This window comes from Girardinichthys multiradiatus, chromosome Y (genome assembly GCF_021462225.1).
Source record: "Girardinichthys multiradiatus isolate DD_20200921_A chromosome Y, DD_fGirMul_XY1, whole genome shotgun sequence".
Classification (NCBI taxonomy): domain Eukaryota; kingdom Metazoa; phylum Chordata; class Actinopteri; order Cyprinodontiformes; family Goodeidae; genus Girardinichthys; species Girardinichthys multiradiatus.
In genome coordinates, this window is record NC_061818.1 from 13,665,556 (window position 1) to 13,680,568 (window position 15,013).

At 40.8% G+C, this 15,013-nt stretch overlaps 2 protein-coding genes across 3 annotated transcripts in view; both read left to right on the top strand.

Moving 5' to 3' along the window:
- Positions 1-3,602, top strand: part of LOC124864966 (E3 ubiquitin-protein ligase SMURF2-like) — a 65,410-nt gene extending 61,808 nt beyond the window's left edge. The window contains exon 20 of the mRNA XM_047359912.1: positions 1,239-3,602. Within this exon, the coding sequence (XP_047215868.1) occupies positions 1,239-1,338 (100 nt within the window). The 3' untranslated portion in view covers positions 1,339-3,602. The remainder of the gene's footprint in view (positions 1-1,238) is intronic.
- Positions 3,603-5,104: 1,502 nt separating this feature from the next.
- LOC124864700 (probable ATP-dependent RNA helicase DDX5) lies at positions 5,105-10,620 on the top strand. Of its 2 annotated transcripts, none has more exons than XM_047359574.1 (13): positions 5,105-5,306; positions 6,305-6,470; positions 6,555-6,651; positions 6,735-6,868; positions 6,961-7,026; positions 7,202-7,343; positions 7,432-7,592; positions 7,685-7,857; positions 7,938-8,048; positions 8,136-8,197; positions 8,286-8,345; positions 9,505-9,739; positions 9,864-10,042. In XM_047359574.1, exons 1-13 carry the CDS (start codon positions 5,260-5,262, stop codon positions 9,895-9,897), a joined length of 1,488 nt encoding a protein of 495 aa, XP_047215530.1. In that variant the 5' UTR covers positions 5,105-5,259; the 3' UTR covers positions 9,898-10,042. The 2 variants fall into 2 exon arrangements, with proteins under 2 accessions (XP_047215530.1, XP_047215529.1); XM_047359573.1 differs by having other exon boundaries at positions 5,149-5,306; positions 9,505-9,726; positions 9,864-10,620.
- Positions 10,621-15,013: the final 4,393 nt, after the last annotated feature.

The window sequence follows — 15,013 nt, forward strand, 5'->3', positions numbered from 1 at the left end:
CATCCGCAAAAAGAAGAGACGAAATCCACTGGTCCCCAAACCAGACCCCCTCCGGCCCTTGGCTGCGTCTAGAAATCCTGTCCATAGAAGTTATGAACAGGACCGGTGACAAAGGGCAGCCCTGCCAGAGTCCAACATGCACCGGGAACAGGTCCGACTTAGTGCCGGCAATGCGGACCAAACTCCTGCTCCGCTCGTACAGGGACCGGATGGTCCCTAGTAAAGGGCCCCCGATTCCATACTCCTGGAGCACCCCCCACAGGGCATCACGAGGGACACAGTCGAATGCCTTCTCCAGGTCCACAAAACACATGTGAACCGGTTGGGCAAACTCCCATGAACCCTCAAGTACCCTGTAGAGGGTATAGAGCTGGTCCAGTGTTCCACGGCCGGGACGAAAACCACACTGCTCCTCCTGAAGCCGGGGTTCGACTATCGGTCGGACTCTCCTCTCCAATATCCAGACGTAGGCCTTACCAGGGAGGCTGAGGAGTGTGATCCCCCTGTAGTTGGAACACACCCTTCTTATGAAGGGGGACCACCACCCCAGTCTGCCAGTCCAGAGGCGCTGTCCCCGACCGCCACGCAATGTTGAACTGTGGTATATTCATTGGAAAAAATCCCATCTTTAAACAACACTGCTTTTTACAGATCAGCTGTGCCGTACTCTGTTGGCACCCACAGCAATTCCTACAAAATAATTGAATCTGAAACATTTTTTAATTTATACTTTACTTATTTTACATCGATCAGAGTTTCTGGTAAGTAGTAACCCACGTCCTTGGAGTATTTATATTAACTTACTGCGATGTTGAGACCTGAACCAGAAACATGAAAACTGGTCTTCATGGGGTTCAGCTTGATGATGTCCAAATCTTTAGATAAACCTTCTTCTGTGGCTCTCAGTCTTCAGACATTAATCCTTTGGAAACTGTGGGTTGAGCCAAAGAGAACATAGAGAGGAGGCAGAACTCTGGACAATTTATAGAGATTGTCCAAAGAGGAATGGTCAAAAATTTCTCTCTATGTTTGCTCCAATGTTGTGAAAGCTTAAGAGAAGACCAAACGGCTCGTGTGAGATGCTGCAGAAATAAAAAGCAGAGTTTTTTTTAAGACTTTCACATCTTTCACAGCAGTGCCCATAAGGCGCTGTCATTCTTGCTTGCAATTTATGTCAAAATGGAGTCTCAAACTCGTTTGGACTGATTTTCCTTGTATCCCGTTCTTTTTCTCCCCAGCTTTAACCGAATCGACATTCCTCCCTATGAAAGCTATGACAAATTGTATGACAAGTTACTTACTGCCATTGAAGAGACGTGTGGCTTTGCTGTGGAGTGAATAACCGACGCCCGCAAAACTCAACAACAACCAGAAACTACTGGGTTTGACCTTAACACGCCACCGACTACAGAACAAGTCATTCAGTCTGGGGCGAGGTGAAAGGGGCTCTTACTCTGACATGTAGCCAAACTAAAAGGGAAGGACACCAGAAAAGGGGTTGTTTATAAACCCTCTTCCCTTAAAATCATTGTTTTTTAATCATTGAAAAGGATTTTTCCGGCTGCTGATAACTCTGACTATTTACTAACTTGTGGAACCTTCAGATTTTGCTGGCTCTTCTTTTTTTTCAAATTCATTTTAGCATTTAATAATAGACCTTTTTCTCCATGTAGCAATGCTTCATTTTACCAAGCAGAACATGAGCTCTGTCCGCTCTGAAACAAAAATCACATTTAACGGAATAATTTGTTTGCTGCAAGCAGGGATTTATACAAGTATTTGACAACCGCCTGGAAACGCTAAATCTGGATGCAGAGTGAGCATAATTGGAGCCCCGAAGCGATCCCACCGGGGGCCATCGGTGTTGCCAAGGAGGTGACGTGTGTGCAGATGAGAAGGCAAGGCTTGATACTGAGCTGCAACTGACTATTTACAACCTTCTCCAAAGACAGAATCAGGGACCTGCGCTCCTTGAAACCCCGATTCCCACATTTAAGAGCTGGTTGTGTTTGAAAATGAGTAAATGAATGAATTACTTGGAATGTGATATTTTTGTATATTGGGGGAAAAACAATGAGAAACAATAAAATTCTATGTAATATATATAATTTATTGCTATTATGTTCCAGAAACCCCTTTTTCACTGTCTCCGAATCAAACAAAATGTCACCCGTTATTATTTAAGTTATAGAAGCCAGTTTGTGGAAGCAGACGTAAGCTTGGCTGAATCTCATGAAAGTATAATGTGGGTTATTGTGACAGAATCTCTACTACCTTGTCTTAAAGGCAAAAAAAAATCACCGAATGTCTGAGTGCCATAATCATTTTGAAGTAAATAATCTTTGCAAACATTTACTTGACCCTTTAAAATCTACCGATTCTTTTATTATTTTTATTATTATTTCCATCTTGGGGCTTTATATTTTGGTGTGATGAGCAGTCATTTGTAGCTGGGCTATATTCATGCAACTGGCAGCAATCTTAAAAGTATTGTCTCAGAAGAGCACAGAGTTCATCATTATCTGCTTCGTGCTTCCTCCATGTTAGACGAAAAGGAAGAAACCTCTACTACCTTTCAGCCACGTGGTGCTAAATACCATTTACTTTGATATATAATAGCAAACCTTTTCACTGACACACTACTGCTTAAAGTGCACATGCCTCTACTCATGCTTACACCTGTTTTGTTGGCTACAGGAGGTCCACCTGGCCACATTCTCAGGAGCTGCCATATGTAGTGTGTAATATTTAAAACTAATGCTGGCCATTTGTCTTGATTCTTATCAACGTTAGAAGATTAAAATGGTGTTTTGCATTCATATTTTCACAGCAGACAAATAACATTATCCATAAGCAGTACTCATTTAGTTTTTATTTTGCATGTGTCCATTTGTGCTTTGGCTTGAAAGTTGACTGAATGAGACGAACTCATGATTCAGTCCTATCTAGGATGTTTTGTTGTTGTTTTACAGTTAAAAATAAGTTTCTTGAATGTCTTTATAAAGATGCTGCCTGTTGAGCAATCTCTAAGACCGTGGACTGTTCTGATCATTTCCATATACTTAAAAGGAATCTTTTACAAATGTTTGCAAAGTGAAAAGTGTCCTCAGATGGTGCTTTGTACAGTAATGAGATATTGTTGATATATGTGGATCAAGCAAAGTGTAATTTATCTTTAACTTAAGTAGATTTTTTTTTTTTTTGTTCAATTACGATCTGCAAAGAGGAATTGCACACAAACAAGATGAGGTTGCTGTGAGTATTTAATGGTGATGTCTGCAGCAGATATTAATTCACCCTTTTTTTTTTGAGTCCAGTGCACAAGCTGATCCCAGCGGATCACCAAACTTTCTGTTCTACACTACATGGCTAAACCACCCCACCCCCATCCCCTGTTCACTTTTAATTAAAAGGTCAAAGTTAAAAGATGTTATGTTTTGTTTTTTCTGCCAAACAACCTGATCCACTAGCAGGACTATATTACTCATAGCCAACTGATGCAATTTTATGTATGTTAACACTCATTTTGTAAGAGTATCTTATTTTTGTGTGTAATTAGTTCTAATTAAACTTGCCTTTGTCTAACATTGTAAGGCCTTGTACAACATGTCCTGTCTTTTCTTTGACTCCTTTTGTTCCAAGAGTGCATAAACAGTTTATGCTCAATGTGCTTAACAAAGGGTATAATTGGCGTGCCATTACATCTATATAGCACATGGTCCCTTCTACTCAGTTTGTACTCACTGATACCCATCCAGGTTTAAAAGTCAGGTAGACGGTGTCAAGTAAAGCTTTTGTTTCATCAATATGCATCTAGGTTAGCAAAGGTTAAACTGTGCTTCCACACAATAGTTAGACAAATGTATCATTTTCCTACCATAATTTAAAGCTTTTGGTCGAAAAATTAGTATGAAATGAAAATCTAGGTTTATGGAGTCAAAAAAATTCCTGGGAATATATACGGGTTATTTTAGTTGATTTTCTTTTGTGAGTTTAAAGATCTTTTAAGGGAAGTGGTAACCAATACGAAGACCCTTGTAAAGATGTTCATACCTTTCGACCTTTGTTAACATTTTGCCACGTTACAACAAAAAACGTAATCCATTATCTTATAATTTTATGTGATCCAAAAAGCAGCGCATAATTGTGAAGGACTTTTAAGTTTTGCCCAACCAGAGACCCTTTTCTCGGACAGTTTGTGACTTGTCTTTTAATTTGACTTTATTGGCTAATTATAGGTGACTTCTGAAAGGAATTAGTTGTACTTTATTTTATTTAGGGGTATTGGAGTAAAGAGAGCTGAAAACAAATACCACACTTCAGATGTTTATTTGTATAACATGTTAAACTATGAATCATGTTCTTGGGACTATTACATAACATCCTGATAAAATACATTAGAGTAGTAATTAGATAATTTAGTAAAAATCTAATGGGGTATCAATACTTTTACAAGGTAATGTAGAAAGTATGTCCGAGGTTCCATTAAAATAAAAAAGGAATGTCTGAAATTGTTCATCTTAATGATGAAAGTGATGCGTTATTTTTTTTTAAAATAATTTTTCCAAACGTATATTTGTTTAATATTTACTTAGGTAGCTGCTTTTCTTGTTTTACACATAAGCATTTGAAGCAACTTAATAGAAATGTTAGTATTTTTCCGAACCAAAACACTAACGTTAAACAAAGTCTGGGTTGGTCCTGATTGCGTCATTTACTGTAACATGTGTAGGCATCGGAAGTAGGTCGTATCACCCCCTTTTTCATCTGGTACATATTCATGCGCTAACATTCGTTGCAGTGAAGCCATTAAGCCAACAAAATATAATATCCAACAAAGTTTTTTACTGCGTTGTTTTAACAGTAAAGTTGTTCAATTGCAGTAGATTTTAATTGTACTCGATCATCGTATAAACTGCGTCTTTCTCTTTGTATGTCTGTGCGTGTTTGTTTAGGTCCTTACGTTCTTCTTTTCCCTTTTTTGAAAACTGAAGGTGCAACGACTCCAGTATACGAAGACCGTACGTCGATTTTATGGTGAAAATTATGTAAAAGTTGTGATATTTCTTTGTTCTTTTCGCGTTTAGGATCGAAACTGGTGCGGCGGATGAATCCGTCGGAAGTACGACTTTCTGTCTCAGATAAAAGCCGGGCCTCATTTCGCGTTAACCGGCATTTCAGCACCACTGCCGGGCCGTGTTTTCTATCCGAAGCCGCTTTGTATTTATAGTTTTTTAACTTGTACGTTTTGTTCACAATATGCCTGGATATTCCGACCGAGATCGCGGCAGAGATAGAGACAGAGGGTAAGTCCGTGTTTTATTAAATTTGTATTTATTATTTAGTATACTTTTACTGTCGCGTGACATGGCTGACGATACTTCAGACAACTAAAAGTGTTGCGGTTGTATACTAGTTTCCCGATGCCACCATATTTACCACACAGCAGTTGTTTAAGTTCTCAATAAATATAACGTGAATGTTTTATTTTGGGTTTTTTTTTTTTAGCTTTTCGTCGCTCCGTTTAGCCTGAGGCCTTATCTGGCCTCGTGCCCCGACACCGCTACATTTCGTTAGCTTCAGGCTAACCTTTGCTCAGCCGTTAACAAGTCTATCCACTATTGTGAACTTTCTCAAAAACCAATTAACATTGTATGAATGCGTTTACTTGTTTCTAAATTCCATTTTGTAACTGGGTTTGAGTTATGGCTGATATTCGTTGCGGCAGAGATACGTTATGGAGACCGGCTAATATGCTCTTTTGGCTCGTCGTCTTTCTGCCATGTGGCGGCGTTGGGAAGCGGACACAAAATGCCGGCAGTATTAAATTTTCTTCCCGGTTCTCTTCGGGATGGAAAAACTCAATGGCGCGAAACTGGTTTAAGTGTTTTGTTTACCATTTTTTTAATTTATTTTTTTGCTCTATAAACATTAACAGTGTGGACCTTAAGTGTAGGGCATCTTTTTTGTAATCTTGCAGTTTTTATATTTTTACAACTAGCTATAGCAACAAATGACATTGTGTCATTAGTCAACAAGGCATGCTACTTACAGTCCAGTTTTTAATAAAAAACACTTAAGTTGTATGTTTGTTTTTTATCACCCTAACTGTCTAATTTTCTTGAGGTTCACAGTATCCTGTTTTTCCTCACTATTTTTAGTACTTGAACTGGCTTTTGCTAAAGTTCAAAAAGCTTGATCTTGTAAGTTTAAGAAAGGAAAATCATGGCATAAAGCCATCATTCTTAGGTTAATTAAAATACTCACTCTAGGATTCTGGAAAATGACATTTTTCTGTCTGCAGTTATGGCAGTGGACCACCCCGGTTTGGTGGGAGCCGTGGTGGGGGTGGAGGAAAGTTCGGCAATCCAGGTGAGCGGCTGAGGAAAAAACAATGGAACCTGGATGAGCTCCCGAAGTTTGAAAAAAACTTTTACCAGGAGCATCCTGACGTCGCCCATAGATCACTGGTATGTATAGGTTATGTAATGACTATAAACATGGTTTCTTCTGCACTTTGCAATAATTTCTGACCATTGACTTTTCTGTTGCAGCAAGAAGCTGAGCAATACAGAAGGTCCAAAACTATTACAGTGAAGGGGAGGGACTGCCCAAATCCCATAACCCAGTTCCATGAGGCAAGCTTTCCCTGTAAGTTTTAAGGGAAATGTTCAAAAAATGATTTAGAAGGATGAAGATGTATTTTAAACACTTTCCCTATTTAATTTTCTAAGCCTATGTGGTGGAGGTTATCAACAAACAGAACTGGACAGAACCAACACCTATTCAAGCTCAGGGTTGGCCTTTGGCTCTAAGTGGCAAGGACATGGTTGGCATTGCACAGACTGGTTCTGGCAAGACGCTTTCTGTAAGTCGCATGTTTTCTTTGGCACATGGCATCATTTGCAACGAACCCGCAGCATGGATCGTTGCTAATCAAAATGTTGCTTTTCTTTGCAGTATCTTCTACCTGCAATTGTACACATTAATCACCAGCCTTTCCTGGAACGTGGGGATGGTCCAATTGTAAGTTAAGATTAGTGCTCTGTCTTAGATCTTTAAGTTCTGCATTTCTGTTTTGAAAGTACTCTCATTCTGGCTAGACTTCTTGTCTGAAATTTTCTTTGGCATGCAAGTACTTTAATACACTACAGTTCAATACAAATCCCATTTTTCTTCAAAACTATTTTCTTCCTGACAGTGTTTGGTGTTAGCCCCCACTCGTGAGCTGGCCCAGCAGGTGCAACAGGTGGCAGCTGAATATGGCAGAGCTTCTCGTCTGAAGTCCACCTGCATCTATGGAGGAGCACCAAAAGGGCCTCAGCTCCGTGATTTGGAAAGGGGTACAGTTATATTTGTCTCTCTTTCACAAACTGTCAATGTAAAGTGTTTGAAAGAGTTTACCTCTGACAATGTATTTAATAATTTCAGGTGTAGAAATTTGCATCGCCACTCCAGGCAGGCTCATTGACTTCCTTGAGTCTGGGAAGACTAACCTTCGTAGATGCACCTACCTGGTGCTGGATGAGGCAGACAGAATGCTGGACATGGGATTTGAGCCACAAATCAGGAAAATTGTCGACCAAATTAGGGTAGGAGTCGTTGTATTCAAGCCTTTAGCAGCTCTCCTGCAGAGACTTGGCTAATGTGTACAATTTGGCTAACTGTTTGATTGTTGTTGCAGCCTGACAGACAGACTCTGATGTGGAGTGCCACTTGGCCCAAAGAGGTTCGCCAACTGGCAGAAGACTTCCTGAAGGAGTACGTTCAGATCAACATTGGTGCGCTACAGCTTAGTGCCAACCATAACATCCTCCAGATTGTGGATGTTTGCAATGATGGAGAAAAGGAAAACAAGTAAATACTCGGCCCCTAACTGCAGATTGTGAAAACAGGGAACTTAAGGAATTTTTAACTTGATGTACATTTTCTTGTAGGCTAATCCGTCTGCTTGAGGAAATAATGAGTGAGAAGGAAAACAAGACTATCATCTTTGTCGAGACAAAAAGGCGGTGTGATGACCTGACTCGAAGAATGAGAAGAGATGGGTATGTATTGAAATTAATCTAGGACCTATAGAAACTTATTGATGCCTTTTTTAAGATTCTCAGTATAAATAACTTTATTCCATTCAGGTGGCCAGCTATGGGAATCCATGGTGACAAAAGCCAACAGGAGAGGGACTGGGTTCTTAACGGTAATGATCTGTTTATCTTGTGAAAAAAAAAATGCTTTTATTATAAGAAAAATGTAACTAATGTATTTCTTTCTTTGATGTTCTTTAGAGTTCAAATTTGGCAAAGCCCCAATACTCGTCGCTACAGACGTTGCATCCAGAGGCTTAGGTCTGTATCCTCTAAACAGTTTTCATGCGTTAAATGATTTCTAAAAGAAAGTGTTTGCTTTCTTTAACACTTCTGCTTCTTTCTGAGTTTCTCCCCTGACCTGAAGGAGCAGTCTGTGTGGCAGGGCCTTGGCATGACAAGCCCAGGTATCCAGAGGGGGAAGGAGGATTCTTGGAGGTGTCCAGACTGGCGAGGCACGGGTCTCCCAGTCATGCATATGTACAGAGGTGACCAGGCCCAAACGAAGCATAATGTGCTGGCCTGCCTAAAAATGGGGGAGATTGAAGGCTGGCCAAAGTTCCTCCCCCATGTTTGTTTTTTCTTCTGGCCATGGTTTGGACTGCTTCACACACCCAGGTCTAACTGTCCCAGCTAAAAGCCCAGCTACACGGCCTCCTTTTGCCTTGCATGTACGTTTGGATTCGGCATTGCAAGTCATTTGAGCCAATCAAACTGTTCTAGTGACTCTTTTGAAGCATGGTTAATGATGCAGTTTCATAAAGATCAGCCTGAAGAGCAGTCTGATCATACCTTCACCTCTGTAATGACATGGCTACTGGCGCTTTTGGTGACAGTGGGACATGGTAGTTGGACACGGTTGGACAAAATCCAAGCTCACATTTCTCCCTCGCCTGCGTTTCAAAGTCATGTCGAGACCTGCCAACGAGAGACATTGCGCTGAGTATGGAAAAAGATGACTTGCTGAGATGGGGTTGACCTGTAGGCTTCCTTCCAAGGGGGTCTGGTCTACAGGTTAACGGCACAGTGTGAATTCAGTAGCCAGCAAGGAGCTACATGGTGGGAGGGGTTGGGTTTTTTTTTTTTTTTTTTTTTTCTGGTTACTAGGAGGAAGTAGTTTTGTAGAGACTCATTTTTAGTGACAATGTGAGGGTTGTGCTGCAATGGGAATGGATTATTGAATGCATACTCCTACAAGGTAAGGCTTTTGCTCAGTCTATCGGAAGCAAATGGAGTGTGCATCATTTCTTTTCCCACCGTAGTCTCCTCATGCAGTTAACGCTAGTCTTTTCCAGCCTTCAGGTTTACCAGGTCTTCCAGTGATGGGACTAACTTTTTCTTTTTGATCTGCTTGTTGTGTTGGCTCTGGCACACACACAATGTGTTGCCCTCCTTTCTGCCACACTGCAACATCCTACAGATGTGGAAGATGTGAAATTTGTCATCAACTTTGACTACCCTAACAACTCTGAGGACTATATCCACCGCATTGGAAGAACGGCCCGTAGCCAAAAGACCGGCACAGCCTATACCTTCTTCACACCCAACAACCTGAGGCAGGCTGGGGACCTCATCTCTGTCCTCCGGGAGGCCAACCAGGCGATTAATCCAAAGCTCCTCCAAATGGCAGAAGAAAGAGGAGGTAAATCTAATTGGTGAGACGCAAAAACTGTGCCGTAAATGGCAGTTACTTTGTTTCTGGGTGGGATTAAACATCAACTTGGGTAAATAAAAGGAGTCGACAAGGAATTGAGGATTGTGGTTTTCTTTATTTTCCAGGTCGTTTCAGGGGCGGCAGAGGTGGAGACTTTAGAGATGACCGTCGGGATAGGTATTCTTCTGGAAGGCGGGATTATGGTGGTGGTGGTAGGGATAGAGGTTATAACAATGGACCAAGCAAGAGTTATGGCACAGGTTCTCAGAACGGTGTCTATGGAGGCGGTAACGGCACAAGCAACGGTTACAGTGGAGGCAATTACAACAGCAATGGACAGTCAAACTTCAGCAACAATCAAACAGGATCGTTTGCTGCCCAAAACAACTTTCAGGCCCAACAGTTTGCTCCCAATAAGCCTGTCGCACAGAATGGCACAAGCCATACTCAGTTCCCGTTCCCTCAGGGACAGGCTCCTCCTCAGCATCCCCCTCCTCAACACCCCCCTCCACAGCATCCTCCTCCGCCGCTGTTGCCATACTCCATGCCTCTGCAGTTCTCTCAGTAAATGTCCCACAAACTTGAAAGAAGTAATTTATTGCGTTTTGTCTTTTAAGTTCTACACCTGATCTGAATTTTTGTATTTACACAGCAGGGTTGTGTCAACATTTGAAGCCTTTTAAGATCTGCAGTGCAGCAATAGTTTTGTTGCACACCTATTTTTCCTGTATTTAATTTGTTACATTCCCCCGAAATATTTAGTTTGTTTTGTACCAGATGATTACAAGTGTATTTTGTTTTTCATGTTTAGCATTCTAAGTGATGTTCAGCTTCTCGTTGAAAGTGCACTGCATGATCTTTGAAATAAAACCCTACAAAAGATGTTTGTCTGCATTCTGTCCTTGTTCCTGATCTTAAGGGAATGATCAACCCTTGTGCTACCTATACTGTCCAGCAGGTGTCATGCTTCCCAAAGCTAAGAGCAGAGACTAGGCAATTGCATTGCGCGCTTTCAATGGGGTTAGTAATAAATTGGCTCAAATGTACAGGTCCTTCTCAAAATATTAGCATATTGTGATAAAGTTCATTATTTTCCATAATGTAATGATGAAAATTTAACATTCATATATTTTAGATTCATTGCACACTAACTGAAATATTTCAGGTCTTTTATTGTCTTAATACAGATGATTTTGGCATACAGCTCATGAAAACCCAAAATTCCTATCTCACAAAATTAGCATATTTCATCTGACCAATAAAAGAAAAGTGTTTTTAATACAAAAACGTCAACCTTCAAATAATCATGTACAGTTATGCACTCAATACTTGGTCGGGAATCCTTTTGCAGAAATGACTGCTTCAATGCGGCGTGGCATGGAGGCAATCAGCCTGTGGCACTGCTGAGGTCTTATGGAGGCCCAGGATGCTTCGATAGCGGCCTTTAGCTCATCCAGAGTGTTGGGTCTTGAGTCTCTCAACGTTCTCTTCACAATATCCCACAGATTCTCTATGGGTTTCAGGTCAGGAGAGTTGGCAGGCCAATTGAGCACAGCGATACCATGGTCAGTAAACCATTTACCAGTGGTTTTGGCACTGTGAGCAGGTGCCAGGTCGTGCTGAAAAATGAAATCTTCATCTCCATAAAGCTTTTCAGCAGATGGAAGCATGAAGTGCTCCAAAATCTCCTGATAGCTAGCTGCATTGACCCTGCCCTTGATAAAACACAGTGGACCAACACCAGCAGCTGACACGGCACCCCAGACTATCACTGACTGTGGGTACTTGACACTGGACTTCTGGCATTTTGGCATTTCCTTCTCCCCAGTCTTCCTCCAGACTCTGGCACCTTGATTTCCGAATGACATGCAGAATTTGCTTTCATCTGAAAAAAGTACTTTGGACCACTGAGCAACAGTCCAGTGCTGCTTCTCTGTAGCCCAGGTCAGGCACTTCTGCTGCTGTTTCTGGTTCAAAAGTGGCTTGACCTGGGGAATGCGGCACCTGTAGCCCATTTCCTGCACACGCCTGTGCACGGTGGCTCTGGATGTTTCTACTCCAGACTCAGTCCACTGCTTCCGCAGGTCCCCAAGGTCTGGAATCGGCCCTTCTCCACAATCTTCCTCAAGGTCCGGTCACCTCTTCTCGTTGTGCAGCGTTTTCTGCCACACTTTTTCCTTCCCACAGACTTCCCACTGAGGTGCCTTGATACAGCACTCTGGGAACAGCCTATTCGTTCAGAAATTTCTTTCTGTGTCTTACCCTCTTGCTTGAGGGTGTCAATAGTGGCCTTCTGGACAGCAGTCAGGTCGGCAGTCTTACCCATGATTGGGGTTTTGAGTGATGAACCAGGCTGGGAGTTTTAAAGGCCTCAGGAATCTTTTGCAGGTGTTTAGAGTTAACTCGTTGATTCAGATGATTAGGTTCATAGCTCGTTTAGAGACCCTTTTAATGATATGCTAATTTAGTGAGATAGGAATTTTGGGTTTTCATGAGCTGTATGCCAAAATCATCCGTATTAAGACAATAAAAGACCTGAAATATTTCAGTTAGTGTGCAATGAATCTAAAATATATGAATGTTACATTTTCATCATTACATTATGGAAAATAATGAACTTTATCACAATATGCTAATATTTTGAGAAGGACCTGTACAGCTGACAAGTTATCTAAAATTAAGGGGGAGGCAACAAAACTTAGAAGGAAACCATGATGCCAGAGTGCCTTGTTTTTATATATATTTTAACTGCTACATACTCAAAGCGATATGCATTTGTAATCAGCTCTTCCAAATCAACTCAAAATGCCTTTTGCTGAAATTACAGCACATTTGGCTGGTTGGTTGAACTCTGCCCTCAGTGGGCTGAAACCCCAAGTTCACTGAATAGTGGGTACATTGTTTAAAGGTGAGGGGTGGGATGTAAGATGTGGTCATGGGATGTGATTGTAGCTCTGATTTCAGGATGCTGGCCTACAATATAGTGAACCTCTGCCTCACTCAAGTCCCTGTGGCAAATTTAAGTTTTCAGAAGGATGTGAAGTTCAGTTTTTATCTCAACTAGAGCATTTTCTTCCAAAGGTTTGCTGTGTGTCCTTCCTGGCCTGTGGCAAGCAGGATGTCTTTGCATTTACTTTTAAGTGAGCCCTCATTCTTTTAAAGCTGAATTGTTGGACCAAAATAAACCTGTCAATCGATCCTTCATGGCTCAGCTGTATTTATACTTGGATTAAGTTGCACACAAGTGGAATCTTTTTACTAATTAAAGACAACTGATTGCTTTGGATTATATTTAAATATAGCAGAGTAAACGGCTGAATACAAAAGGCACAGACGCCACACTGTTCAAAATGAATTTAAAAACCATGCATTCATCAATACCTTCTAATTTACTATCATGTGATACAACTACTTTGTGTTGATTGATCACAGTAAATCTTAATGAAATACCTTGAAGTTTGTGGTTCCAATGTGATAAAATTTGCGAAAGTAACAGTATCGTGAATGCTTTTGCTAGGTACCAGCTGTGTGCGCCAGTTGTATAGCAGGCAAAGCTTGTTTTCTTTAGCAGTTATACCAACAGAGTATTTAAGCCAAAAGAGAATAAATTTTTTTGGTCGCTTTGACATTATCCACTCTGACCAACACTATCTCCCATGCTGTTTTAATTGCAGGTGGGGTCAAAGGTCCAGGCCAGGAGCAACTACCCTCTTCACTCACCTTTCCTGTCCTTCCTGTTTGATTTCAGTTCCTCATACCTTTATCCTATCTCCTTAACCCCTCCCTCTCCCCAAAGGTATGAAGGTGTTGGCTTTAAAGAGTCACTGTTGTGGGTGTGCGTCACACACCCACTTCAAGCATGAGACGGGTCAGCATGCTGGACTCATTTCCACTCATGTGGAAAGAAGTCGCATTGAGCTGCTGTCAGCTGCCTCTTGTCAGTTTGCTTGACAATGTGTGCATGTTTGGTTTTAATTCAAACTCACACAATCCCACATGAGATACTGAGCGCTCTCGTCTGTGTTATCAGCCATGGTTTCTATCAGTTCATTTGACAGCAGGTGAACCTTGCTTTCCTTAAATTGGACCTTGAGTCTTGGATGTCTGCACAGGGCGTGTTCATTATTAGTGGAGATACATGGAAATTTAGCTACCCTCAGCTCAAAGAGTTGTGCTGATCTTCAAAGTTTGAACACATAACCAAATCGGCCAGTTAGATCTTTAAAATCCAATAGTTAATCTTCCTTCTGATGTGTTATTGCAAATATTTAGTTATGTTAGGTGCTTATTTTGGAACAAATTGTGTATCCTTTAACTTTACTTTCTGTTTTTGCTCATAATTAATTTGGGAGAAAGTGTATCATGATACAGCCATTATGTGAGTAGTTATTCTACATTCCTTTACTATCTCTTTTGCGAAAGCAGAGAGTTATTCATAGACCCGTTTCACACTTCACACATTCTAACCTGTAGCTTCTCCACATCACCTTGAACAATGCATCTCCATGGTGAAAGATGGTGATGGCAGCATTATGCTTTGGAGATGCTTTTTCCGTGCAGGGACAGGGAAGCTGGTTAGAGTTGATGGATGGATAGAACTAAATACAGTGGAAAACTGTAAGGAAAACTGATAGATGCTACAAAAGAATTCAATTTAACTAAGAAGTATGTTTCTAATAGGAAATGAAAAATGTATAATTTACATTTCAACAATGTACATCCACATTACAAATACGTTTTGACATGCCATGTTTATTGGCATGTCAAAAACGTACATCCTACTTAATAAAGGGAAAAATCTTTATTAGGATTACAGCGATCAAACCCTTCTTATAATTACTGAGCAGCTTTTTGTGAGTTTCTACTGCTCTTTTGATGATTTATCTTTGCCAATGAGCTCCAAGTCTTTGAGGTTGGAAAGCCTCCTTGCTATCACCCTAATCTTTAACTGCCTACACAGATACTCTATTAGATTCAAGTCAACACTCCGACTGAGCCACTTGAAAATGTTAATATTACTTCTAGTTAGGAGAAACATGTTGGTAAAATTGAAGGGTTACTTTAAACCTAAATCTGCCACGGGTATGAATAACTTTGGGCTATACAGGTCCTTCTCAAAAAATTAGCATATTGTGATAAAGTTCATTATTTTCCATAATGTAATGATGAAAATTTAACATTCATATATTTTAGATTCATTGCACACTAACTGAAATATTTCAGGTCTTTTATTGTCTTAATACGGATGATTTTGGCATACAGCTCATGAAAACCC

Bases quoted from the DNA above. Each gene is read 5' to 3' on its own strand.
- LOC124864700 (XM_047359573.1), top strand. From the start codon at position 5,260: ATGCCTGGATATTCCGACCGAGATCGCGGCAGAGATAGAGACAGAGG. The intron at 7,593-7,684 runs GTAGGAGTCGTT...TTGTTGTTGCAG, and splicing joins AAATTGTCGACCAAATTAGG to CCTGACAGACAGACTCTGAT. The intron at 8,346-9,504 runs GTCTGTATCCTC...AACATCCTACAG, and splicing joins CGTTGCATCCAGAGGCTTAG to ATGTGGAAGATGTGAAATTT.